The sequence below is a fragment of the Capra hircus genome, chromosome 10 (assembly GCF_001704415.2).
Source record: "Capra hircus breed San Clemente chromosome 10, ASM170441v1, whole genome shotgun sequence".
Taxonomy (NCBI): Eukaryota; Metazoa; Chordata; class Mammalia; order Artiodactyla; family Bovidae; genus Capra; species Capra hircus.
In genome coordinates, this window is record NC_030817.1 from 59931412 (window position 1) to 59959035 (window position 27624).

General features: G+C 35.7%; 1 protein-coding gene across 1 annotated transcript in view; it reads left to right on the forward strand.

Moving 5' to 3' along the window:
- The window catches only part of SOS2 (SOS Ras/Rho guanine nucleotide exchange factor 2), a 101574-nt gene that overhangs the window by 41086 nt on the left and 32864 nt on the right, over positions 1-27624 (forward strand). Inside the window, exons 6-11 of the mRNA XM_018054371.1 lie at positions 431-574; positions 3652-3762; positions 12134-12232; positions 24711-24838; positions 26008-26663; positions 27068-27149. Of these exons, the coding sequence (XP_017909860.1) occupies positions 431-574; positions 3652-3762; positions 12134-12232; positions 24711-24838; positions 26008-26663; positions 27068-27149 (1220 nt within the window). The remainder of the gene's footprint in view (positions 1-430; positions 575-3651; positions 3763-12133; positions 12233-24710; positions 24839-26007; positions 26664-27067; positions 27150-27624) is intronic.

Genomic DNA, 27624 nt, shown 5'->3' on the forward strand with positions numbered 1-27624 from the left:
CTACTTTGTGTTTCAGTTAGGAGTCAGATCTTCATTTTGATCCCAGCTTTTGTCATTAACCAACTCTGAGAGTTTGATCAAGACCTTTAGCACCTACCCAGTTTAAAAATACTCGAATGCCAGAATTCTTTATTTAAAAAGTTGCTTAGAATCATCCACCATATGAGATTTACAGCACATTTACTGGAAAATATAGATTCTATACAGTTTTGATCAATAATTCTAAATCTAATCCAAGAGGTTTATTTCCCTTCCTTATTCATGATTGACTTTTGCTATGATTTGGAATATATTTTATGTCTTGAAATATACTGGTGTGTGATTGGATGAAAATATACCCTTAGCACTTATATTACTTATATTTAATAATTCTTTAATGAAATTTTCAACCTGACATGTCTTAACCTTCCTTTTTTTTTTTTTTTTTTAGGATATTGAAAAGATTTTCAGTAACATTTTAGATATACATGAGTTGACTGTGAAACTTTTAGGTTTAATTGAAGACACAGTTGAAATGACTGATGAAAGTAGCCCTCATCCCTTAGCTGGCAGCTGTTTTGAAGATCTGGCAGAGGTAAATTTACAAAACTGTTTTCCTTTTAAAGTCCTAAGTGCTGTATTTCTTTGTGAAAATTAGAAGACACTGCTGGCTGCTATAAAAAATGCTTAAGATTTAACCAGTAGCAAACTAAAATTACATTGTCTTTATAGTGGCACTTTATGGTGTATTTATGCTAATATTTATATCAAAAGCTGATAGACTAGTAATGTTTAAGACCTTTCTTTTTTGACGGCAAGTGCACTTAAGGTTGAAAGAAAAGAAATTTTGTCGATCATTGCTTTTATTGACCATAAAAATTTTACTGACCAAGCTAAAAGTTTAACTTTTGTGGATTTTAGTCTTAATTTCCAAAAATGAAAAAGGAAATTTATATATTTTTTCCTCAAAGTGAAAATCATATTTTTGTACTTCACATGATTATAAAATTAACATAACTCATTGTAAAAATACTCAGAAAAATGTAGCTAAATATAAGACAAAAATCACTGTTTTGCAAAACCTAGAGATTAATTGTTTTATAAGATTTATTTATCCTTGTGAATATTTGTCTACATGTTTAAACAAACCTATGTGTAGTTACAAAAATAGGATCTTACTATTTTACAACCTGCTTTTTTTTCACTCAATATCATGAATATTTTCCATGTTAATAAATATACTTTATAGCTTTTAAAGTCTGAAAGTACCATGTACTATGGAGATACTATTCGAATTATCTATTATTATTAAGCAAGTAGGTTGTCTTAGTTCTTTTTGTTATTATAAACAACACTATAACAAACATTTATATAATGCCTGTATAATCCATTAATTATTTTAAGATGCAGTCCTAGAAGTAGAATTATGGTACATTTTTAGAACTTTGAAGCATTTTTACAAATTTACTTCCAGATAAGTTCCAGTATATGCAGGCCCTCTTTTTTCCCCACGTCTTCAGACCTGGTTGTTATCCCATTAAATTTTGCTAGTCTAGTAAGAGAAAAACAGTATTTCATTATTCGTTAATGATGTTAAACACCTTTTCATATTCATTGGTTAGTTTTATTTCTTTTGGAAAACAGATGTTAAAAATTCTTTCTTTAGTTATGTAAATTTCATAATTTTATAATCTCTTTTTTAATTTTTATGAAAATATGCATCACTTTTATTACATCCATTGCGTAGACAATGGAACTGATAGTATAGAAGTACTCAGTTACTGATGCCTAACCAAGATACTTAGGCTTGCTCTTATTAGAAAGCTTTTTTTAATATTGTGATATCTAGAATATTACTTTGTAATCTGGTTGCTTGTACTCTTAAAGATATCATGAGTCAAAAACATGTATTCAAAAATGTATTTTCTAATTTTTATTTTATTTTTATGGTAAAACATAATTTGCCATTTTAGCAATTTTAAGTGTACAATTTACGAGATAAATGAAACTCATAGTAATATACTATCATTAAAACTATCCATTTCTGAAACCTTTTAACCACCCTGAATAGAAACTCTGTACTCATTAAGTAATAATTCCTTGTTCTCTCCCACACAAACGCTGGTAACCTTTAGTCTATTTCTGTCTCTATGAACTTGCTGATTCTAGATATTTGATAAAGGTAGAATTATTACAATGTTCTCCTTTGCATATTTCACTTAGCATAATGTTTTCAAGGTTCATCCATGTAATAGCATGTTATCAGAATTCCTTCTCTATGACTGAACAATGTTCCCCTCTGTATATATACCACATTTTGTTTATCCATTTATTTGTTGATAGACCCTTGTGCTTTTTCCACTTTTTCGCTATTGTGAATAATGCTACAGTAAACATTGGCATATGAGTATCTGAGTCACATTTTTTTGGTTCTTTTGGGTATATACCTAGGAGTAGAATTGCTGGGTCATATTGTAGTTCTTTGTTTAGCTTTTTGAGGAATTGTCAAACTTATCCACAGGAGCTATACCATTTTGCATTCCAAGTGTCAGTGGACAAAGGTTCCAGTGTCTTTGCATCCTTGACAACACTTGTTATTTTCTGGAAAACATACCATATTTTTAACATATGAAAATGAAACAAGTCTTAGTTCTAACTAAACTTTGCAGATACTGATTATTATAAAATAATAGGAATTTTAAAAAATATAAACATGGACAAAATATGGGCAGTTTCTGTTTTGTTATTTTACTGTATGTTAGTCTTTGGTTTCTTTTTCTAATTTTGAAAAACTGTGGTATAAAACAGCGGAAGTATCACTTCTTGCTTCTTTTGAAAATATCCTCAGTGTAAGCTGCTTTTAGTCTCAGTTCAGTTCAGTTCAGTGACTCAGTCGTGTCCGACTCCTTGCGACCCCATGGACTGCAGCATGCTAGGCAGGCTTCCCTGTCCTTCACCAACTCCTGGAGCTTGCTGAAACTCACGTCCATAAAGTCGGTGATGCCATCCAACCATCTAGACTTTTAACCTAGGTAAACCTAACGGACGGAGAAGGCAATGGCAACTCACTCCAGTACTCTTGCCTGGAAAATCCCGTGGATGGAGGAGCCTGGTAGGCTGCAGTCCATGGGGTCGCTAGGAGTCGGACATGACTGAGCGACTTCACTTTCACTTTTTACTTTCATGCATTGGAGAAGGACATGGCAACCCACTCCAGTGTTCTTGCCTGGAAAATCCCAGGGACGGGGGAGCCTGATGGGCTGCTGTCTATGGAGTCACACAGAGTCTGACACGACTGAAGCGACTTAGTAGCAGCAGCAAACCTAACTGAAATTTCAAATCCCAGCCTTATTTTGCTAATAATACAGCTTTTGTTTAGCTGGGATAAATGTGCATATGCATTTAATAGTTTGATACTTGTGATCACAAGTCAGTGACCTATTTTAAGACTAGTAGCTTCTTGTCATCTATTGCTTAAAGTCATTACTTACATTTTAAAAAAATTTCCAAGTTATAGTTCATAGTTATTATTTGTCCCCAGAATAAAAAAATGTTCTGAAACCTAATAGAGGGCTTAACTAAAAATTTGCCATTAAATAATCTGTGCCATGATAGTAGAAAAGATTTTCTTTTAAACCTAACATATTGTTCTTTTTTTAAAAAAAAAAATAGGAGCAAGCATTTGATCCTTATGAAACATTATCCCAGGATATTCTTTCACCAAAGTTTAATGAACATTTTAGTAAGTTGATGGCCAGACCTGCAGTGGCTCTACACTTTCAGGTAAACTTAAATTGAATGCTGTTTTTTTTAATAAACTAAAGGAATATTTTACCAGTCCTTCAAAGTCTGTTAATTGTAAGCCTTTTGTAGGTTGTCTTTTGTTTTCTGTCTTGAGTTCTTTCAATTTGTCCTTAATGTGGAAATCTTTTATAGAATACCATCACAAATACTGTGTGACTAGAAAAATCTGGTACACTCTAGATCTGAGATGTAGAGATGATGATGGAGAGCTATTTCAGGATCTGTTTCCCTACGAGAGATAGAACTGAAATAATAAAGAGTGGAGAATATCCTCATGTATACTCATACTATTTTCCGATTAGGGCTGTCATTTAAAGGAGATAGGTATATTAATGGAGATTATGCAAGTTAATTGGTTCTGTAATGCAGTTAGAAAAAATGAGAGTAAGTGGAGAGAGACAAAATTACATTTTACTCTCTCAACACTTAATGAAGGCTAAATTGCATCGATGATCCTTGACTACTTACTGCTATAGAAGCTTCCTGCATTTAGACAGGCTCTTCTCCCTTAGCATATGAATATGGTCAAATCTTTATTGTCCTAAAACAAGTGAATAAATGAACAAATCTTTGTCACTGTTACTCTTACCCCTTTTGTTTTTTTCCATTTATAACCAATTATCTTATATTACTTTTTATCATTCTCTATCAGGCTGCTACCATCTGTGCTCTAACCAGACTATAACACTAAAACCTGCCCTGGACAATGAACTTAACCACCAAATCTCGTGGTTATTTTGATTTCACGTTTATGTCTGTAGTATTTATGACTATTCCTCTTGCTCTTTTTTACTTCTATGATACTACTTTTACATAATTTTTATCTTCTCTGGTTTCTTCTTCTCAGTTTCCTTAGTTGCAGGTGTTACCCAACTTCTTGTATCAGCTTCTGCTGTTCTGTTCCTTTGTGCTGTCCTTGAAGACTTTATCCATACCCTTTGCTTTCATCTGTATGCTGGTGACTTCCTTATTTGTATTTTTAACCCATAACTTTCTTTTGAACACTGCATGTGTGTGTGTGTGTGTGTGTGTGTGTGTGTGTGTGTGTGTGTTCACCTTCATATAACCAGCAACCTTTTGAACTAATTCACTTGAATATCCCACAAGGATTTCAAATATAAATAAAACTGAACGTATTGTCTTCTCTCTGCCTCCTTTACTGTGAATTCCCATTATTATCATCTATTCCTCAAAAACTTGTCAATATGGAATAAAACTTACACTTAATTCTCAAAATTTACTTAATTGAAGGAATAATTTTTAAGCTAAATCTTAGAAATTCATATAAACCATAAATTAAGCATTAGTTAAATGGAGCAATATGCTTATAAGATCTTTGCATGCTCATTAAAAGTACAACAATTGTTTCATCCTATTAGTTATTCTTACTACTGCTGCTGCTCCTAGGTCGCTTCAGTCATGTCTGACTCTTTGCCACCCCATGAACTATAAATAGCCCACCAGACTCTGTTCATGGGATTCTCCAGACAGGAATACTGGAGTGGGTTGCCATGCCCTCCTCCAGGGGATCTTCCCAACCCAGGGATCAAACCCACGTCTCTTATGTCTCCTGCATTTGCAGGCAGGTTCTTTACCACTAGTGCCATCTGGGAAGCACCCAGTAATTCTTACTATGAGATTTTAATGTTTCTGACCCAATTATTTAAGCTGTTATTCCAGATACTCAGTGAAATTCAGAGTTAGATAACACCCTTTTTCAGGCCAGACTCACTTGTACTCTGTTAACGTAAAACAAATTTTTCATTTGTAAGATGAAAAAGTAATGCTTTATTAAAAAACACAACAAAACTTTAGAAGATGTAGGCACACTTTAAGAATATGAGCTTTGGAGTCAGAACTTCTGGCTTTGAGCCAGTTATCTTACCTTGAGCATATCACTTAATCTCTGAGAATCAGTTTACTTATTTGTAAAATGATAATGATAATGTACATCTCTGTGGTTATGAAAATTAAACAGGAATACACTAAGCACATTTGGCACATACTAAACGTGCAAACATTAGTGTATATTGTCTTTACAGGCCTCCCTACACTATAAACATACATTGCATTAATATTTTAGAAGACACTTTAGTAGCCATTTCAGTGCTAATTAACAATGTAAATGACAAGGTTAGACTAAATTTAAAGTTTCATCTTGCTTCCAGTTAAAGCATTTTATATAAAATACATAAACCTATATCCAGCATAATCTGTATCACTGTCTTAATTAAATGATAAAAGAAATTAATCTCTGCATATTCTGGTAAAAGTCTGTTGAACAAATTATAGTTTACTTCAGTTAACAATAGGTGAGAATTATGGTTGTGTTTACCTATGAAGATATATTTTAAAAACAGCATCTTGAACTCTTTTTTCACATTGTGTATTGCTTCTGTCTATATTTACCTGATGAGGAGATATACCACTTTAAATAAATATATGACATTCAAAATCAACATGAGTGACTTAAATGCCTCATAAATTTTAGAAAATCATTTATTCTGCAGACTATTAGTTTTCAAAACTGGGATATACCTGCTGCTGCTGCTGCTGCTGCTGTTGATTTTCCAGGTGATACAAGGGTACAGGGGGCTTCCCTGGTGGCTCAGCAGTAAAGAATCCAGCTGCAATGCAGGAGATGTGAGTTTGGTCCCCAGGTCTGGAAGATCCTCCGGGGGAAGAAAATGGCAACCTACTCCAGTACTTTTGCCTGGGAAATCCCACGAACAGAGGAGCCTGGCTGGCTACAGTCCATGAAATTGCAAAAGAGTTGGACACAGCTTAGCAAAAACAACTTAGGCTAAACAACAACTTACCAGTACAAGTATCTTGAAGAGAATTTGTTTCTAATCTTACCTTATGTTTTTGCATTCTCTTCCAATTTTTCCTACATGTTACTTATTATACTATGACGTTTCCTATCATGCATTAATCCAAGGTGTAAAAATCTCCAGGGTACCAATCAGGAAAAAAAAAAAAAAAGATTGCTCCTGAAGAAGAGTTTATTGTTATTGTTGTTGTTCAGTCATCAAGTTGTGTCCTATTCTTTGTAACCCCATGGACTGTAGTCTACCAGGCTTCCCTGTCCCTCACCATCTCCCAGAGTTTCCCCAAGTTCATCTTCAACGAATTGGTGATACCATCCAACCATCTCATCCTCTGTTACCCTCTTCTCCTTCTGCCTTCAATGTTTCCCAGCATCAGGGTCTTTTCCAGTGAGTTAGCTGTTTGCATCAGGTGGCCAGCTTCAGCATCAGTCCTTCCAAGGAGTATTCGGGGTTGATTTCCTTTACCATTGACTGGTTTGATCTCCTTACTTTCCATGGGACTCTCAGGAGTCTTCTCCAACACCACAATTTGAAAGCATCAGTTCTTTGGAGCTCAGCCTTCTTTATTGTCCAGCTCTCCCATCTGTACATCCATACCAGGAAGACCATAGCCTTGATTATACAGACCTTTATCGGCAAAGTGATGTCTCTGCTTTCTAACACTCTGTCTAGGTTTGTGATAGCTTTCCTGCCAAGAAGCAGTCGTCTTCCAATTTCATGGCTGCAGTCACCATCTGCAGTGATTTTAGAATGCAAAAAAAGGAAAGCTGTCACTGCTTCCACCTCTTTCCCTCCTATTTACCATAAAATGATGGGACCAGATGCCATCATCTTAGTTTTCTTGAGTTTTAAGCCAGCTTTTTCACTCTCCTCTTTCGCCCTCATCAAGAAGCTCTTTAGTTCCTCTTCACTTTCTACCATTAGAGTAGTGTCACCTGCCATATCTGAGGTTGATATTTCTCCCAGCAATCTTGATTCCAGAGCTTGTAGCTCATCCAGCCCAGCATTTCACATGACATGCTCTGCATATAAGTTAAATAACAGGGTGAAATAAACAGCCTTATCATACTCCTTTCTCAATCCTGAACCAGTCAGTTGTTCCATACAGGGATTTAACTATTGCTTCTTGATCCACATACAGGTTTCTCAAGAAACAGGTAAGACTGTCTGGTATTCCTATCTCTTTAAGAGTGTTTCACAGTTTGTTATGATCCACGCAGTCAAAGACTTTATCATAGTTAACAAAACAGAGGTCAATGTTTTTCTGACCCTTGCTTTCTCTGATTCAGAAAATGTTGGTAACTTGTACTCTAGTTCCTGTGCCTTTCCTAAACCCACCTTGAACTTCTGCAAGTTCTTGGTTCATGTACTGCTGAAGCCTAGCTTGAAGGATTTTGAGCATAACCTTACTAGCATAGGAGATGAGTACAACTGTCTGGTGGTTTGAGCATTCTTTAGTACTGCCCTTCTTCGGAATTGGAATAAGGATTGACCTTTTCCACTCCTGTGGCCACTTCTCAGTTCTCCAGATTTGCTGACATACTGAATGCAGCACTTTAATAGTATCATCTTTTAGGATTTTAAATAGCTCTGCAGGAATTCCATCACTGCCACTGGCTTTATTGGCAGCAGTGCTTCCTAAGGCCCATTTGACTTCACACTCCAGAATGTTTGGCTCTGAGTGAGAGACTACAGCATGATGGTTATCTGGGTGATTAATATCTTTTTTGTACGGGTCTTCTGTGTATTCTTTCCATCTCTTCTTGATCTCTTCTGTTTCTATTAGGTCTTTATCATGTCTGTCCTCTATTGTGCCCATCTTTGGATAAAATGTTGTTTAATATTTCCAACTTTCTTGAAGAGATCTCTTGTCTTACCTTTTCTGTTGTTTTCCTCTATTTCTTCACATTGTTCATTGAAGAAGGCCTTCTTCTCTCTCCTTACTGTTCTCTGGGACTCTGCATTTAGTTGGGTGTACCTTTCCCTTTTTCCCTTGCTTTGCACTTCTTTCTTCAGCTATTTGTAAAGCCTCCTCAGAAAACCACTTTGCATTCTTGCATTTCTTTTTCTTTGGTTTTGTTCACTGCCTCCTGTAGAATATTCAGGACCTCTGTCCATAGTTGTTCAGGCATTCTCTTTACTAGATCTAATCAATTCAGTTCAGTTGCTCAGTTGTGCCAACTCTTTGCGACACCATGAACTGTAGCATGCCAGGCTTCCCTGTCCATCACCAACTCCCAGAGCCTACTCAAACTCATGTCTATCACGTTGGTGATGCCATCCAACCATCTCATTCTCTGTCGTCCACTTCTCCCGCCTTCAATCTTTCCTAGCATCAGAGTCTTTTCCAATGAGTCAGTTCTTTGCATCAGGTGGCCAAAGTATTGGAGTTTCAGCTTCAGCATCAGTCCTTCCAATGAATATTCAGGACTGATTTCCTTTAGGATTAACAGGTTGGATCTCCTTGCAGTCCAAGGGACTCTCACGAGTCTTCTCCAACACCACAGTTCAAAAGCATCAATCCTTCAGTGTGCAGCTTCCTTTATAGTCCAACTCTCACATCCATACATGCCTACTGGAAAAACCATAGCTTTGACTAGATGGACCTTTGTTGGTAAAGTAGTGTCTCTGCTTTCTAATATGCTGTTTAGGTTGGTCATGGCTTTTCTTCCAGGGAGCAAGTGTCTTTTCATGGCTACAGTCACAATCTGCAGTGATTTTGGAGCCTCAAAAAATAAAGTCACTCACTGTTTCCATTGTTTCGCCATCTATTTGCCATGAAGTGATGAGACCGGACACCATGATCTTAGTTTTCTGAATGTTGAGTTTTAAACCAACATTTTCACTCTCCTCTTTCAGTTTCATCAAGAGGCTGTTTAGTTCTTCACTTTCTGCTGTAAGGGTAGTATCATCTGCATATCTGAGGTTACTGATATTTCTCCCGGCAGTCTTGATTCCAGCTTGTGCTTCTTCCAGCGTGGCATTTTGCATGATGTACTCTGCATATAAGTTAAATAAGCAGGGTGACAATATACAGCCTTGACGTACTCCTTTCCCAATTTGGAACCAGGCTGTTGTTCCATGTCCAGTTCTAACTGTTGCTTCTTGATCTGCATACAGATTTCTCAGGAGGCAGGTAAGGTGGTCTGATATTCCCATCTCTTTCAGAATTTTCCACAGTTTGTTGTGATCCCATCAAAGGCTTTGGCATTGTCAATAAAGCAAAAGTAGATGTTTTTCTGGAACTCTCTTGCTTTTTTGATGATCCAGCAGATGTTGACAACTTGATCTCTGGTTCCTCTGCCTTTTCTAAATCCAGCTTGAACATCTGGAAGTTCACAGTTCACATACTGTTGAAGCCTGGCTTGGAGAATTTTGAGCATTACTTTGCTAGCATGTGAGATGAGTACAATTGTGCAGTACAGTTTGAACATTCTTTGGCATTGCCTTTCTTTGGGATTGGAATGAAAACTGACCTTTTCCAGTCCTGTGGCCACTGCTGAGTTTTCCAGATTTCCTGGCATATTGAGTGCAGCACTTTCACAGCATCATCTCTCAGGACTGAAATAGCTCAACTGGAATTCCATCACCTCCTCTAGGTTTGTTCGTAGCAAAGCTTCCTAAGGCCCACTTGACTTCGCATTCCAGGATGTCTGTCTTTAGGTGAATGATCACACCATCGTGGTTATCTGGGTCATGAAGATCTTTTTTGTGTAGTTCTTCTGTGTATTCTTGCCACCTCTTCTTAATATCTTCTGCTTCTATTAGGTCCATACCATTTCTGTCCTTTATTGTGCTCATCTTTGCATGAAATGTTCCCTCGATATCTAGATCTAATACCATGAATCTCTTTTCATCACCTCCCCTGTATATTCATAGAGGATTTTATTTAAGTCATACCTGACTGGCCTAGTGGTTTTCTCTGCTTTCTTTAGTTTAAGCCTGAATTTTGCTATGAGGAGCTGATGATCTGAGCCACAGTCAGTTCTCGGTCTTGTTTTTGCTGACTGTATACAGCTTTTCCATCTTCGGCTACACCGTAATCAATCTGATTTCAGTATTGACCATTTGGTGATGTCCACGTGTAAAGTGTTCTCTTGTGTTGCTGAAAAAGGGTGTTTGCTATGACCAGTGAGTTGTCCTGGGAGAAATCTGTTAGTCTTTTTGCCCTGCTTCATTTTGTACTCCAAGGCCAAACTTGCCTGTTAGTCCAGGTATCTCTTGACTTCCTGCTTTTGCATTCCAGTCCCTTATGATGAAAAGGACATCTGTTTTTTGTGTTAGTTCTAGGAGGTCTTCTAGGTCTTCTGATCACTTTCAGCTTCTTCGGTGTTGGTGCCTGGGGCATAGACTTGGATTGCTGGAATGTTGAATGGTTTGCCTTGGAAACAAACTGAGATCATTCTGTTGTTTTTAAGGTTGCAGCCAAGAACTGCATTTTGGACTCTTGTTGACTGTGATGGCTACTCCATTTCTTCTAAGGGATTCTTGCCCACAGTAGTAGATATAATGGTCATCTGAATTAAATTCACCCATTCCCATCCATTTTTATTCACTGATTCCATTATGATAAAGGAGAGGGGAGGCTTGTAAAGCTCTCATACTTGAACATGCTATGTTAGAAGTAGTTATAGTTTCTTTCAGGTGCTTCTTGTACTTAAGACTGTGATATTAACATGTGTATTTCAATTTAAGAGTGAAGTCAGACCTGTTGTGGAAATTTAGTCTGATCTGGCTGTTTATTTTGACAGTGAAGATTGGCTGTATCAATTAAGTTATATGACAGCATTTTTCTTAAGTTAAATGAGCTAAATCTGAAATTTATTTGATTGTTGTTTGGTGAAATAGGTTTAAATCACATCTGCAATGTACCATATCCCCCCAAACACATTCTTTGTAACTACTTAAAACATTTTGAGTAAAAGTGACATAGAAATCTGTGAGAAGATGTATAGCTTTTCAGCATTCCCTTATGGTATGTGGAACCCAAAACTTTTGGAAAAAAAGCTGAGAAGACTGTTGTTAAAGTTATATTAGTCATGAAAGATGAAATGTATATTTTTAATTAGCTGATAACTTAAGGAAAAAACTTGATTTATAGCACTTCAATTTCAATATAGAATGCTTTCATTATAGTTTTGATACATCTCTATCTTGTTTTCTTTTTAAGTCATGCCCAAAACACAAATGAGGTTAGACTGGAAACTAGTTCCATTAAAGATATCTGTACCCTTATGTTGCTGTTGTTTAGTCTAAGTTGTTATTCTTGTTGTTTAGTGTAAGTTGTTATTGTTGTTGCTAAGCTGTGTGCAGCTGCTGGGATCCTAGCAGCTTGTGGGATCTTAGTTGTCCCACCAGAGATTGAAACCAAGGCTCCAGCAGTTAAAGTGGCGAGTCCTGACCACTGGACCGCCAGAGAGTTCCCTGTATCTTGTATTCTTAAAACTACTTCTGTTAGGCACTGCTGTTTACGTAACCTTTATATCAGAGGTATATTATTTTGTCTTTTCACTTTGCAGTCCATTGCTGATGGTTTTAAAGAGGCAGTTCGTTACGTCCTTCCACGCCTTATGCTGGTGCCAGTATATCATTGTTGGCACTATTTTGAGTTATTAAAGGTAAGATAAAAGTTTTTTAACAAAAAGAAATACTTAGATTTATGAGACTTAAAAACTTTTTATCTGATGTTAGTTTTAATAGTTTTTATTCATAAAAAGAAAGTATCTTAAGTGTTTTCCTACTTCCCATGAACCATAGAGAAATGCCTTTATTTTTTATATTCATATAATTTCCAAGTTGTAGATAGGGGAAAATGTTACTTTATCTATCACTCGATAATATAAATTCTCAAAGTAATAAAATTAAAAAGTTGACTTTTTAAAAATTAATTTTTGGAGACACACAGCAACAATGGTTTAACTTCATATTTTATAAAGGTAATTAATAACTTTTATGTATAACATTGTTCTAAACTTCTGTCATATATAACTTGTCAAGAAAAACACGTTTAAAGTTGATACCTTTTGCCCATGCAATGTGGTAGGCAGAACCCAAGTAATAAATTAAAAATTAAAATTGTGGTAAAACTTGAACTCATTTTTAAATATCAATACACATAAAAATATACTGAATTTCTAAGGGTCTAATATATAGTATAAACTTTATGGTGTATACTTAGAGAAAAATGTAAACATGCTTTATAATAAATAAATGTAATGTATAAGCACACCAGAGGTAAGTCATTGCTCTGACTTTAATGGCAGTTACTTTTTTGCTTTTCTTTACAGTTTGACCACCTATATATATTGAGTAAAAAATATATGTAGCCTGTTTCTGAGCTTTTTATCAATTAGATCAAATTATTATAGTACTTTGTGTCTTTTATCTTCTCTCAAAGTTACATTGATATTTGTAAGATTCATTGATCCCATGGACAGCAGAGCCTGATGGGCTACAGTTCATGGGGTCACAAAGAGTTGTACATGACTGAGCGCCAACATACGACATAAGATTCACTGATGTTATTTTATGTTTTTCTAATTTAATTTTCTTCCATTGTTTGAATAAACCATGATTTATTTATTGTTCTCTGGCTGAACAACAGTTTTCTTGCTATTATTGATAACACTTCTGTTGGTACTCTTTTTTCTGTCTCTTGATACACATGTACATGCATTTTGTTTCTCTAGAGTATGTATTCAGGATTAGAATTGCTTGGTCATAAGGTGTGTGTGTTTTCAAATTTAATAGATGAGGTCAGGCAGTTTTCCAAAGTGGAAAGTTTTCCAAAGTTATACAGTTTATACTCCTACCAGAATGCATGACGTCTCTCTTTATGCATTTTTCATATTTAAGATTTTCTATCATATCTATTTATAATGGTAACTAATGTTTTATATTTTCTTGATTATTAATGTGCTTGTACATATGTTGATTGGCCTTTTGAATAACTTTTTATAGTATCATTCAAGTCTTTCGCCATTGTAAATATCTTCTGGGTCTTGTCTTTGGAGTTGTTCTGATTGTTTTTCTTACTGTTGTGCATCAACTAAAGCTGAATATATTCCATATTTCTAAGAGTTTAGTTTCACTAATGAGATCATGTGTGGTTTCTCTTTATTATTCATTATTTATATAGATATTATATCTCTGTGTATATAGAGTATGCTATCTTTGTCTATATATAGATTCTATATCTATACCAAGTTGTTGGTTTAGACAGCCTGTTCTAACTTTTCCATATAACTGATTAGTAATATTTAAAATAAAAGCCAGAGTAACTGAACTTAGTAGACATCTAGGCAAAGAAATCTTTAGATGATTTCTAATGAATATCTTGGCTTCCCTGGTAGCTCAGTGGTAAAGAACCCACCTGCCAAGGCAGGAGATGTAGGTTTGATCCCTTCAAGAGGAAGATCCCCTGGAGAAGGAAATGACAACCCACCCCAGTATTCTTGCCTGGGAAATTCCAGCACAGTGGAGCCTGGCGGGCTACAGTCCATAGGGTTACAAAGTCAGACAGGACTTTGCGACTAAACAACGACAATAATGAATACCTACCTCAAGAATTCTTTTTTTATGGAGTCTTACTACCCATAATGTGTGATACTGGAGCTCGCTAGCTTTTGTACACGAATAGATGAGCAACTTGATTTTGTGTATCTCCATGGAGACTAATGGATCCATAAAGAACTCTTAGAAAGGATTGTAGGCTTCGCATGAATAATATATTAGCAGCCACAGATGTACACTTAGATTCCTAAAAGTTTTAAGAGAATGTTCATGTCTAATTGGAAGTCCCATCATTAGTTTTATAGTTGCCTTCTAGTATTTGCCAACATTTAAAAATCCCAACTTAACTATAATCAGTTAAGTTCAGTTCGGTCACTCAGTCATGTCCGACTCTTTGCGACCCCATGAATCGCAGCATGCCAGCCCTCCCTGTCCATCACCAACTCCCAGAGTTCACTGAGACTCACATCCATCGAGTTGGTGATGCCATCCAGCCATCTCATCCTCTGTCGTCCCCTCCTCCTCCTGCCCCCAATCCCTCCCAGCATCAGAGTCTTTTCCAATGAGTCAACTCTTCGCATGAGGTGGCCAAAGTACTGGAGCTTCAGCTTTAGCATCATTCCTTCCAAAGAACACCCAGGGCTGATCTCCTTCAGAATGGACTGGTTGGATCTCCTTGCAGTCCAAGGGACTCTCAAGAGTCTTCTCCAACACCACAGTTCAAAAGCATCAATTCTTCGGCGCTCAGCCTTCTTCACAGTCCAACTCTCACATCCATACATGACCACTGGAAAAACCATAGCCTTGACTAGACGGACCTTTGTTGGCAAAGTAATGTCTTTTCTTTTGAATATGCTATCTAGGTTGGTCATAACTTTTCTTCCGAGGAGTAAGCATCTTTTAATTTCATGGCTGCAATCACCATCTGCAGTGGTTTTGGAGCCCCCCAAAATAAAGTCAGTCTGACACTGTTTCCACTGTTTCCTCATCTATTTCCCATGAAGTGATGGGACCAGATGCCATGATCTTCGTTTTCTGAATGTTGAGCTTTAGGCCAACTTTTTCACCCACCTGTTTCACTTTCATCAAGAGGCTTTTTAGCTCCTTTTCACTTTCTGCCATAAGGGTGGTGTCATCTGCATATCTGAGGTTACTGATATTTCTCCTGGCAATCTTGATTCCATCTTGTGCGTCTTCTAGCCCAGCGTTTCTCATGATGTACTCTGCATAGAAGTTAAATAAGCAGGGTGACAATATACAGCCTTGACATACTCCTTTCCCAATTTGGAACCAGGCTGTTGTTCCATGTCCAGTTCTAACCGTTGCTTCCTGACCTGCATATAGGTTTCTCAAGAGGCAAGTCAGGTGGTCTGGTATTCCTGTCTCTTTCAGAATTTTCCACAGTTTATTGTGATCCACATAGTCAAAGGCTTTGACATAAACAATAAAGCAGAAATAGATGTTTTTCTGGAACTCTCTTGCTTTTTCCATGATCCAGTGGATGTTGGCAGTTTGATCTCTGGTTCCTCTGCCTTTTCTAAAACCAGCTTGAACATCTGGAAGTTCACGGTTCATGTATTGCTGAAGCCTGACTTGGAGAATTTTGAGCATTACTGTACTAGGGTGTGAGATGAGTGCAATTGTGCGGTAGTTTGAGCATTCTTTGGCATTGCCTTTCTTTGGGATTGGAATGAAAACTGACCTTTTCCAGTCCTGTGGCCACTGCTGAGTTTTCCAAATTTGCTGGCATATTGAGTGCAGCACTTTGACAGCAAGCATCATCTTTCAGGATTTGAAATAGCTCGACTGGAATTCCATCACCTCCCCTAGCTTTGTTCATAGTGATGCTTTCTAAGGCCCACTTGACTTCACATTCCAGGATGTCTGGCTCTAGGTGAGGGATCACACCATCATGATTATCCGGGTCGTGAAGATCTTTTTTGTATAGTTCTTCTGTGTATTCTTGCCACCTTTTCTTAATATCTTCTGCTTCTGTTAGGTCAGACCATTTCTGTCCTTTATCGAGCCCATCTTTGCATGAAATGTTCCCTTGGTATCTCTAATTTTCTTGAAGAGATCTCTAGTCTTTCCCATTCTGTTGTTTTCCTCTATTTCTTTGCATTGATCGCTGAAGAAGGCTTTCTTATCTCTTCTTACTATTCTTTTTTTTTTTTCATGGTTAATTATTTGTTTTTTTTGTTTTTTTATTTTTACTTTATTTTACTTTACAGTACTCTATTGGTTTTGCCATACATTGACATGAATCCACCATGGATGTACATGCGTTCCCAAACATGAACCCCCCTCCCACCTCCCTCCCCATAACATCTCTCTGGGTTATTCTTGCTATTCTTTGGAACTCTGCATTCAGATGCTTATATCTTTCCTTTTCTCCTTTGCTTTTCGCCTCTCTTCTTTTCACAGCTATTTGTAAGGCCTCCCCAGACAGCCATTTTGCTTTTTTACATTTCTCTTCCTTGGGGATGGTCTTGATCCCTGTCTCCTGTACAATGTCATGAACCTCCGTCCATAGTTCATCAGACACTATCAGATCTAGTCCCTAAATCTATTCCTCACTTCTGTATAATCATAAGGGATTTGATTGAGGTCATACCTGAATGGTCTAGTGGTCTTCCCTATTTTCTTCAATTTAAGTCTGAATTTGGCAATAAGGAGCTCATGATCTGAGCCACAGTCGTCAGTTCCCGGTCTTGTTTTTGCTGACTGTATAGAGCTTCTCCATCTTTGGCTGCAAAGAATATAATCAATCTGATTTCGGTGTTGACCATCTGGTGATTTCCATGTGTAAGAGTCTTCTCTTGTGTTGTTGGAAGAGGATGTTTGCTATGACCAGTACGTTCTCTTGGCAAAACTCTATTAGCCTTTGCCCTGCTTCATTCCGTATTCCAAGGCCAAATTTGCCTGTTATTCCAGGTGTTTCTTGACTTCCTACTTTTGCATTCCAGTCCTCTATAATAAAAAGGACATCTTTTTTAGGTGTTAGTTCTAAAAGGTCTTGTAGGTCTTCATAGAACTGTTCAACTTCAGCTTCTTCAGCATTACTGGTTGGGGCATAGACTTGGATTACTGTGATATTGAATGGTTTGCCTTGGAAACGAACAGAGATCATTCTGACGTTTTTGAGACTGCATCCAAGTACTGCATTTCGGGCTCTTTTGTTGACCATAATGGCTACTCCATTTCTTCTAAGGGATTCCTGCCCACAGTAGTAGATATAATGGTCATCTGAGTTAAATTCACCCGTTCCAGTCCATTTTAGTTCACTGATTCCTAGAATGTCGACGTTCACTCTTGCCATCTCCTGTTTGACCACTTCCAATTTTCCTTGATTCATGGACCTAACTATAGTAGAAGTTAACTGTAATAGAAGCTTACTTTTTTTCCCCTGTCTAGATGATTAGTTTTAAAATTTCTGAGGTCTGAATCTAAAATCAGACACTGTTCATCCTAATGTCACAGCTACTTTTACTACCAGTTAATTACTGGACTCCAAGTATTTTTAGCCAGTGTGATTGGGACTAGTAGTTGGTCAGTTAATTGAAAATGAACTGAAGAATCAGAAATCATTTTAATTATCAGTCATAATCATTTTAATAAACACACACAAAACCCCTAGAGACGAACATTTGTATATATTTATATGCTAATCTGTTGACTTAGGGTAAAACCTTTTCTTTGAGTATGAATCTTGCTTAAGTCACAAAAAGTATCTCTATGATTTCTACTTTCCATTTATTTTAGATGGTATATTACCTTTAAGATCCTTATAAAGCAATCTGATTGCAGAAATCTAAATTTTTATAATTTTTCCAAATCTTTTTTGATTTGTCTTCCCTATATCTTTTAAAAATGACTTGCCTTTAAAGTTATTGATTTGAGTTTTCATATAAATATTTTTATAGTCATATTTCTTTAGCTTATATAGTTATTGAATTATGTAATTACAACGTAAGCACAACTGTCATTCATATTTGGAAACATTTACTACTGATTCTTGGTAATTATATGACTCAATTAGTGTGATCACAAGGACCTAGGTATTCTAGAAAGTGACCCATTTATTTATAGCATTATTGTCCGGTGGGAATCAGTCTGGATGTTATACAGTGGGAATGATCCATAGTAAGAAATACATTTAACATCATGATAATGCTATATGAACACACACACACACACAAAGCAAAAAGGGTTTTGAAATGCTACTCAGCATTTCATGCAATATATTCGTACCCTATATTCTGTTATTCTATTCTGTTTCTTTTTTTAAAAAAGGATGTATTCATTTCATAATTCAGTATATTATGACATATATTTTGAAAAAGTGAAATAAGGACTAATTCTAGACCTAAACAAAGAGAATTATCACATGATCAGATAAGAAATTAGTTTTTACTTTTATATCTGTTCTGTGATAGTGTTCCTTTTAATAATATTTTACCATTTTTAAATTGTGGTCAAACGTGAAATTTACTGTCTTAACCATTTTAAGCATATAGTTCAGTAGTGTTAAGTATATTGTTATACACCCAGTGTTGTTGGACACGTGGATTGCTTCTGCTTTTTCGCTATTATAAATAATACTGCTGTGAACAAATATGTCATCAAGACTGTTTTCAATTCTTCGGATATATAGCCAGAAGTGAAATTGCTGTATCATAGGGTGATTCTGTTTTTAATTTTTTGAGGAAGCACTGTATGAGATTCCATAGTAACTTTATACTATTTTATATTTCCACCAACAGCACACACTGTTTACAGTTTCTCCACTTCCTTGCCAGCACTTGTTATTTTCTATATTTTTATTTTTTGATAATAGCCTTCCCGATGGATGTGAGATGGTTTTGGCTTGTATTTCCCTATTTGTGACAGTGAGCATCCTTTTGTTTGCTTTTGGACCATTTCTATATCTTCTTTGGAGAAATATGTATTCAAGTCCTTTGCCCAGTTTTTATTTGGGTTATTTGTAAAGGTGGTGGTTTTATAGAAGTTCTTTATATATTCTGAATATTAATATTAAACCTTTTTGGATGTGTCATTTCCAGTACTGTCTCCCATTCTGGTGACTGTCTTTTTGTGATACTGTTTGAGCTCAAGCACTCATCCAAAAGAAATTTCATTTCATATTGAGCTTACTTTGGGATGAGACCCATAGGAAAGAAGGCTCGACCAGTGTTACTTAAGGCTGTCGTGTTCCTTTGGGAATAAAAAACACTGTCCTGGAGCAGTTTTAGGCCAGTTTTAATCTGAAGTATTTGCCTTGGTCATGTACCAAGGAAGATTTATTTATGGACATAATGTTTAAATATTATTTGAGTTTTACTTTTCAGAGTCAGAATTTATGGTAAGCAAGACAGAAAAACAACTACATAATGAGAAATTATAGGATATCATATATAGTTTTCCTAAAATTATTTTACACTTGTAAAACAGTATTATTTCGTTGTTGGATTATTATTATTATTAGCAATACTTTAAAGTTCATGGTATAGGTAATATGATTCTTTGTTTGTTCTTTTCCAATTTAAGCCCCTCTGGGGTTAATCATAAACTACTTTCATTTTCTTTATTTTTTCTAAATTTTAGTTTTTTTTTTCTTAATATATTCCAACCTTTATGTAAGAGGAAACAGAAATCACAAATTCATTTCCTGATTTATAAGCATCTTTATAATATGCTTCTTATATTCTAAGAAAAAAATCTGTTTATCCTTCTGTTACTAGGAACATATCAACTCTCAGTTCAGAATTGATTTTTTCAAATCCAAGTAACGTTCTTCTACTCTCTTACTCTGGCCATTCCCTGGAAGTTTAGTAATGGAAAGAATAAATATTTTCCTCTGAAGAGAACTTAATCTATCTTAATTTGAAACTTAACAGGAATACCTATTATTAATAACTTTAATGAAGTTCATTGGGAAAGATAAGCCAATATTTCAGTGAAACAATTGAAAATGTTTCTTTAGGTAATATTTTTTTTAACCTTACACTTTGAAAAATATAGGGAAAAGTTACAAAAATAGTACGCTCCCTTCATCTAGATTCCCTAATTGTTAACATTATGTAACAATTACTTTGTCACCTACCGAGAAAGTGACAAAAAAGCATTCCTGTGTGAGTATGTAAATGTATTTATCACATCAAGAAGTTGAGATAATGTCTATTAAAAGAAATGTTCTGACTCTTGAAAAAAATATGTGAGAATATTTTACTATGTAATATTTACTCTTTCACTACTGACACATCACTCAAAGATATCTGAAGGAAGATAACGCACATTTTAAAAAAGCACATAAAGAGAAGTAACAGGTTTTATTGAGTTGAATTTCCCACCAAATTTCTAAAATCCTATTTTTATGAAAATCTAGAGAGAAGTTTATTATTACCGAAAGAGAATTGATCACATGTATTATTTCACATCTAAACGGAGCTCCCAGCATAATAAATTAGAGATAAATTTATGATTTAATATAATTTCTCCTGTCTTAGGCACGTATATCTGTAATGGATGGGCTTCCCAGATGGCTCCTGCCAGTGCAGGAGACGCAGGTTGGATCCCTGGAGGAGGAAATGGCAGCCCAGTCCAGTATTCTTTCCTGGAAAATCGTACAGTCCATGGGGTCACAAAGAGTTAAACATAAATGAATTCATATCCCAAATTGATACAGCAGTTTATAGAAATTCAAGAGTTTCAGTGAAGTCTTAGAGTTAAGAAAAAACTTACATAAAGAATAAAATCTCAGGCAAGATGCACATATATGCTACTAAGGAGAATAGTGTTTATCAGGTAAGCAAAGAATATATTCTTTAGTCAAATTCATAAGGTACTACACATTAATGAAAGATTATTTCCCCTTTATTACTTAGTTTAAGCATAAATTGCAAGGGCATTTATTCTGTTTGGGAGAAGGAATACCCACTCCAGTATTCTTACCTAGAAAATCCCATGGACAGAGGAGCCTGATAGGCTACAGTCCATGGATGCAGAGTCCGATACAACTGAGAGACTTCACTTTCTTTGACTTTCATTTTTATTCTCTTTGACCTCTTTCCCAAAGCACACTTCATTTTATTTCTTAGACTGTGTAATTGTCCAGTTTATTGTTAAGATAAAGGGGAATCCCCTTCAATTCATTCACCAGAGTTCGGCATAGTCCAGTTTTTTGAGTAATTGTGTTTGGTGTCATTGGAGAGAGGCATGCAAAAAGGATGGACCCTGGAATCTGAGTTTCTTGGTTTGAATATAGACTTTGCCATTCATCTTGGGTGCCTCAGTTTCTTCATCTGTGCCGTGTATGATGATAGTACCTATCTTACAGAGTTGTAACAAGCATTAAATAAGCGAATGCATAAAAGAGCATGCACAGAATGCTTTTTATCAAGAGCTTAATAAATGTTCATTGTTGTTATTTGTCTAAACACTTAACAAAATTCTAAGTATTTATACAACAGTCACTCATTCTCATTACTTTCTTGGGTACCTACCATTTGTGGGTACTGTACTAAAAATGAATAAAATATATCCCCAAGCTAAAGAGTTCATGTTTTAGTAAAGAAGATAAATGTCAGACAAATAATTACAATAGAAGTAATTCTATGGGACAGTGAGGCAGACATTACCAACTCTGTCTAGGAAAGTTAGAAAAAGATGTATATGAGTGTTGGGTATGCTGGAATTTATCATCCTGTTCTGGTATGTTGGTGTTATTAAATTGAGGGAGCCATAAAAGGCAAATGCTGAGGGACTATTACAGATTAAAAGAGATAATAGAAACATGACAACTAAGTACAAACTGATTGGATCCTGTATTGGGGTGGGGTGGGGGTGGGTGGGATTGCTCTAAGAACAGGATTGGGACATTAAGCAAAAGTTTCCTGAAGTTATCACTATATCGTAAAAGAATTTTTGTTCTAAGACACGCTGAAATATCAAAAGAATAAGGGAAATGACACTATTTGAGAATAGTTTGTGATGTATTTGAGTTTCCCTGATGTTCCAGAAACAATCTCAGAGCCATTTAGCAATGGCGGGAGACCTGAGTTTGATTCCTGGGTTGGAAAGATCCCCTGGAGGAGGTCATGGCTACTCACTCCAGTATTCTTGCCTGGAGAATCCCCATAGACAGAGAAGCCTGGCAGGCTACAATCCATGGGGTCATAAGGAGTCGGACACAACTGAGCAACCAAGCACAGCAAGCACAGCACCTTCCTCAACAAGAAACTGAGAGAATTGTGTCACAGACTGCTCTCAGATATTTCAGGGGGAGAATGCCACATACACTCACGCACAGAATGGGATAGCCTTTGTGGCAGTAGTAGTGGTATTAGTCACGCAGTCACGTTCTTCTCTTTGTGACCCCATGGACTGTAGCCTGCCAGGTTCCTCTGTCCATGGGATTCTCCAGGCAAGAATACTGGAGTGGGTTGACATGATCTCCAGGGGATCTTCCCGACCCAGGGATCGAACCCAGGTCTCTGGAATATGCAGGTAGATTCTTATAAGTGTTAAAAACTGGTGACTCCGAGTAACAAGAGTTGCTTACATTATTTTTATAACTTTTCTAGAAATCTGATATTATTTCAAAGGAAAAAATTCAAGGGGGAGGAAAAAGGAAAGAGCTTCCTAAGGAGGAGGCATTTGAACTGTATCATAGAGGCTAAATTCACCAGGTAGATAAGAGAAGCAGACAGATATGCAGAAAGCACTATCAATGTAAAAGAGCATGACTTACATGCAAGGTAATTCAGTATGGTAATTTCTACATCATGGTAAGAATACATTCTCTCAAATATCTATAGAGAATTAGCTTGGGTTTTCATTAATCTGATGTTTATTGAATCTTACTGCCCAAATTCAAGAAACATTTATTTAGCAAATTGTTGGACTGTGTTTATGCCAAAGAAAGCCATTGTTTTGTATACTTATATCACTGGGAAATCCTATGCTTTAAACATCCTGAAGTTTTATTTCTCTTTGATAGCCTGAAATTATTCATGGATATGTAGAAATGATAAGGCCATATGCGTGGAAGAGTTTGAGCAACCTTACAATGAAATTTACAGTAGAAATTTAGTGTCCTAATACCTCTAAATTGAAAAGCAGTTCTCATTTTGGTAGAACCTCATTATTAGTGATAATTTGGAAATTTGGATCAACAGAAGCAGTAAAAATGAAATATCTGTAATTAAGCATTTTGTATCATCAGTGTCTTTATTAGGGAAATATTTTAGAGTGTAGCTGAAAATAATCTTTTTGTAAGAAGCTTTCAAACAGCAAAATGAAGTGCTTTGGTAGTAATTTTCACCTTTAGAAGTCAGAGTGATTGAGTGCTAATCACTTTTTAAACCTGTGGGTTATTTTTAAACTCTTTTTCCCTTCATCTTTTCAATTTCTTAAATCTAGAGATGACAATACTCACTTATATTATTTATATTGCAAATCTTTGATAGCAAGACTTCTATATGTATCTTGAAAAATATCTAATGGGTCTCTGCTGCATATAGAGAATAATTTCTAGACGTATATGTGAAAGGTAATGGACCTAGTACTTAAACAGCATCCATTCAGTTCCTTGCTGAGGAAAAAGAGCCATTGCTGAATGATTTTCAGATTGTTCTTGGATTGCTGTAAGGAAAATTTATCACAAAATTTCTAGTGAGGTAGTTTAAGATCATGAAATAGACTTAAACTTTTAAAAATTTTCTGAAGCAATTTTAATTTTTCCATATTCTCATATAAATGTGTATTTATATCTACATAGTCTGTGTATAATGCTCCTCTTGGAGTTCTTCTTTCAAAGCACTGAAGCATCATCCAGTCTGAATTATTTATTATAAGGTGAATTTTCTTCCGTTTTGAGACTGAGCTATTAGAGAAGTTTTTGCTTAAATGAAATAAAGCCAGAGTTGTTAAGATTAAATAATGTAATTTGTTAAATGTCATTTTTAAGGATTAGTAAGATAGGATATTAATTTTCATGGATTCTTGATGTTTACTAGAATAGTTGAATTTTATGTTGTAAAAAATGTCAGTTGGATCTTTTTGTGATGCTGTTTGTAGAAAAGTTTATGAAAGATTGAATTGCTAAAATTAGCATACTTGATTTTATTGTGTAACAAAAATATGCAAGCTCTTAGAAATCTCTAAAAGTTAAGAATGTAATCATTAGAGAATGTGAAATAGTATATGTTTATCTTTTCTCTACTCATAGTTACAAATAAAAGTAACTTGTGAGCCTCATGTTTTGCATATTTTAAACTATTTTTGTATATCTGGAAAAATGTCTTTTTCAAGACATTTTCTGGAAATACCTGGAAATTTACTTTTTGTTTTCTATGATTGTAATGGTTATAGTACTTTATATCTCTATTGTATTTGCATATGTAGAAAGAGGGCTGTTTTGAAGGATCAGGAGGTATACTTAATTATATAAAATTATAGTTGTTTTTATTAAGTATACTTAAAATTCTTTTAGAGTTCATAATGTTTGTTGCTGTTTCCTCTAAGTATGAGAAAGGGAAAGAATTGAACAATGAAGGTTTAATTTTTCTGTTTGGTTTTTCTTAGCAATTGAAAATATGTAGTGAAGAGCATGAAGACAGAGAATGTTTGAACCAAGCTATTACTGCTCTCATGAATCTCCAAGGTAGTATGGACCGAATTTACAAGCAGTTTTCACCTAGACGCCGACCTGGGTAATTCCACACTGTTGAAAATATGAATGCTTATGCAGTATTTCACTTAAATCTGCTGTCTGGTTTTCTAAAGTGAAACTTACAGTGATAGATGCATTCTTGAAAGTTATACATTTGTTTTACATTTTTCTTTTGCCCTTTAGCCTTTTAAAATTGGTGTTGTCATATTGTTAAGATATATTTAATAAAATTTTAAAGATATATTTAATAACATATTATTTATATAAGAAATTTAGTATTATTTTCATTTTAATTCTTAGGACCTCAGGAATCATGTCAAGTCTCTACTGTTTCTCTTTCCGAATAATGAAATTGAAGCATGTATTATTTAATGGCAAAGTTCAGTTCAGTTCAGTTCAGTCACTCAGTCGTGTCTGACTCTTTGCGACCCCATGAATTGCAGCACGCCAGGCCTCCCTGTCCATCACCATCTCCCGGAGTTCACTCAGACTCACGTCCATCGAGTCAGTGATGCCATCCAGCCATCTCATCCTCTGTCGTCCCCTTCTCCTCCTGCCCCCAATCCCTCCCAGAATCAGAGTCTTTTCCAATGAGTCAGCTCTTCACATGAGGTAGCCAAAGTACTGGAGTTTCAGCTTCAGCATCATTCCCTCCAAAGAAATCCCAGGGCTGATCTCCTTTAGAAGGGACGGGTTGGATCTCCTTGCAGTCCAAGGGACTCTCAAGAGTCTTCTCCAACACCACAGTTCAAAAACATCAATTCTTCGGCGCTCAGCCTTCTTCACAGTCCAACTCTCACATCCATACATGACCACTGGAAAAACCATAGCCTTGACTAGACGGACCTTTGTAGGCAATGTAATGTCTCTGCTTTTCAATATGCTATGTAGGTTGGTCATAACTTTTCTTCCAAGAAATAAGCGTCTTTTAATTTCATGGCTGCAATCACCATCTGCAGTGATTTTGGAGCCCCCAAAAATAACACTGACACTGTTTCCACTGTTTCCCCATCTATTTCCCATGAAGTGATGGGACCAGCTGCCATGATCTTCTTTAGGAGAAAGTAAATGCTGTGTGCAAAATTTAGTGTTTGGTTATTTAATATTTTTGTCACTTGATTTAAAGTAGTTTATACTTCAGGCAATTAAGGTCTTAGCCATTGAGTAAGCTAAATTTATCTGGTTTTTGTGTTTTTTGGTTTTTTTTAGGGATCCTGTTTGCCCTTTTTATAATCGTCAGTTAAGAAGCAAGCACCTGGCTATTAAAAAAATGAATGAAATTCAGAAAAACATAGATGGATGGGAAGGCAAAGACATTGGACAGTGTTGTAATGAATTTATTATGGAAGGCCCATTGACAAGAATTGGTGCTAAACACGAAAGGCATATTTTTCTCTTTGACGGCTTAATGATCAGCTGCAAACCCAACCACAGCCAGTCACGCCTCCCAGGATGCAGCAGTGCAGAGTACAGACTAAAAGAGAAATTCGTCATGAGGAAGATACAGATATGCGATAAAGAAGATACTTGTGAGTGCAAGCACGCTTTTGAGTTAGTATCCAAAGATGAAAACAGCATAATATATGCTGCTAAGTCTGCTGAAGAGAAAAATAACTGGATGGCAGCACTTATTTCCCTTCAGTATCGTAGTACTCTGGATCGAATGCTGGATTCGGTATTATTGAAGGAAGAAAATGAACAACCATTGAGATTACCAAGTCCTGAAGTGTATCGTTTTGTGGTGAAAGACTCTGAGGAAAACATTGTTTTTGAAGACAACTTGCAGAGTAGAAGTGGAATCCCCATTATTAAAGGAGGAACTGTGGTGAAATTAATTGAAAGGCTAACATATCATATGTACGCAGGTATGTGAAGCTCTTTACAAGTGGTTATATAGGGCAGAGGATCCAAAACCTTTTCAAGATTGTCCAGAAACACTTAGGGCCTCGGAAGAAAATGGACTGCCTTTAAAATTTAAAAGGAATACTGCAGAATCAATAGGAATAGATACCTAATTAAATGTCTGTATAGTGTTAACTTCATTAATAAATATTCATCAAAATGGTATGGTCATGAATCTTGAATTTGAAAACATCCCTTTATCAAGAAGCAATCCTTTATTGAGAGATACCACAATTGGCAGGAAAAGCAACAGTGGGAGGAACCAAAAAAAGAAAGAAAGGAAGGCAGGCCTCCAAAATATGCTACTTTGAATTAATTAAGCTGAGTAAATTGAATATGCAACATGTTCTGTGCTCTACCTTTTCAGATCCCAATTTTGTTCGTACCTTTCTTACTACGTACCGTTCATTTTGTAAACCACAGGAATTACTAAGCTTACTGACTGAACGGTAAGAAAAATATTTATTTTACTTATTTTTACATTTTTTAAAAGTTAACTTTTTTACCTTGCAAAGTGCTAGGTACCTAGTATGTACTCAGGTAGTTTTTGAACATAATTTATTCGACATTAAATTTACAGTATTATTATTCTCTTCAAGTAGCATACTTACTAAAATCCCTGTTTCTAACAGATCTTTTCAGATCCTAGCAAAATTTATAGTGGTAATCAGAAAGACTTATTTTTATAGGATAAAAAATATGAATTTTAATGAAATTTTTTCTATGCAATAAAACAATACTTCCTTGAAAGAAGCTTTTCACTTTTAAACTTTTTATTGTGAAAAATTTTAAAACTTATGCAAGAGAAAATATATTCTGTTAATAAACCCCATTTATCAATCATCCAGCTTCAATAATTATCTCCTTGTATTTCATCTGTTTCCCTGTTGATTTGAATACCCTAGTCCCAGGATTATTTTGAAG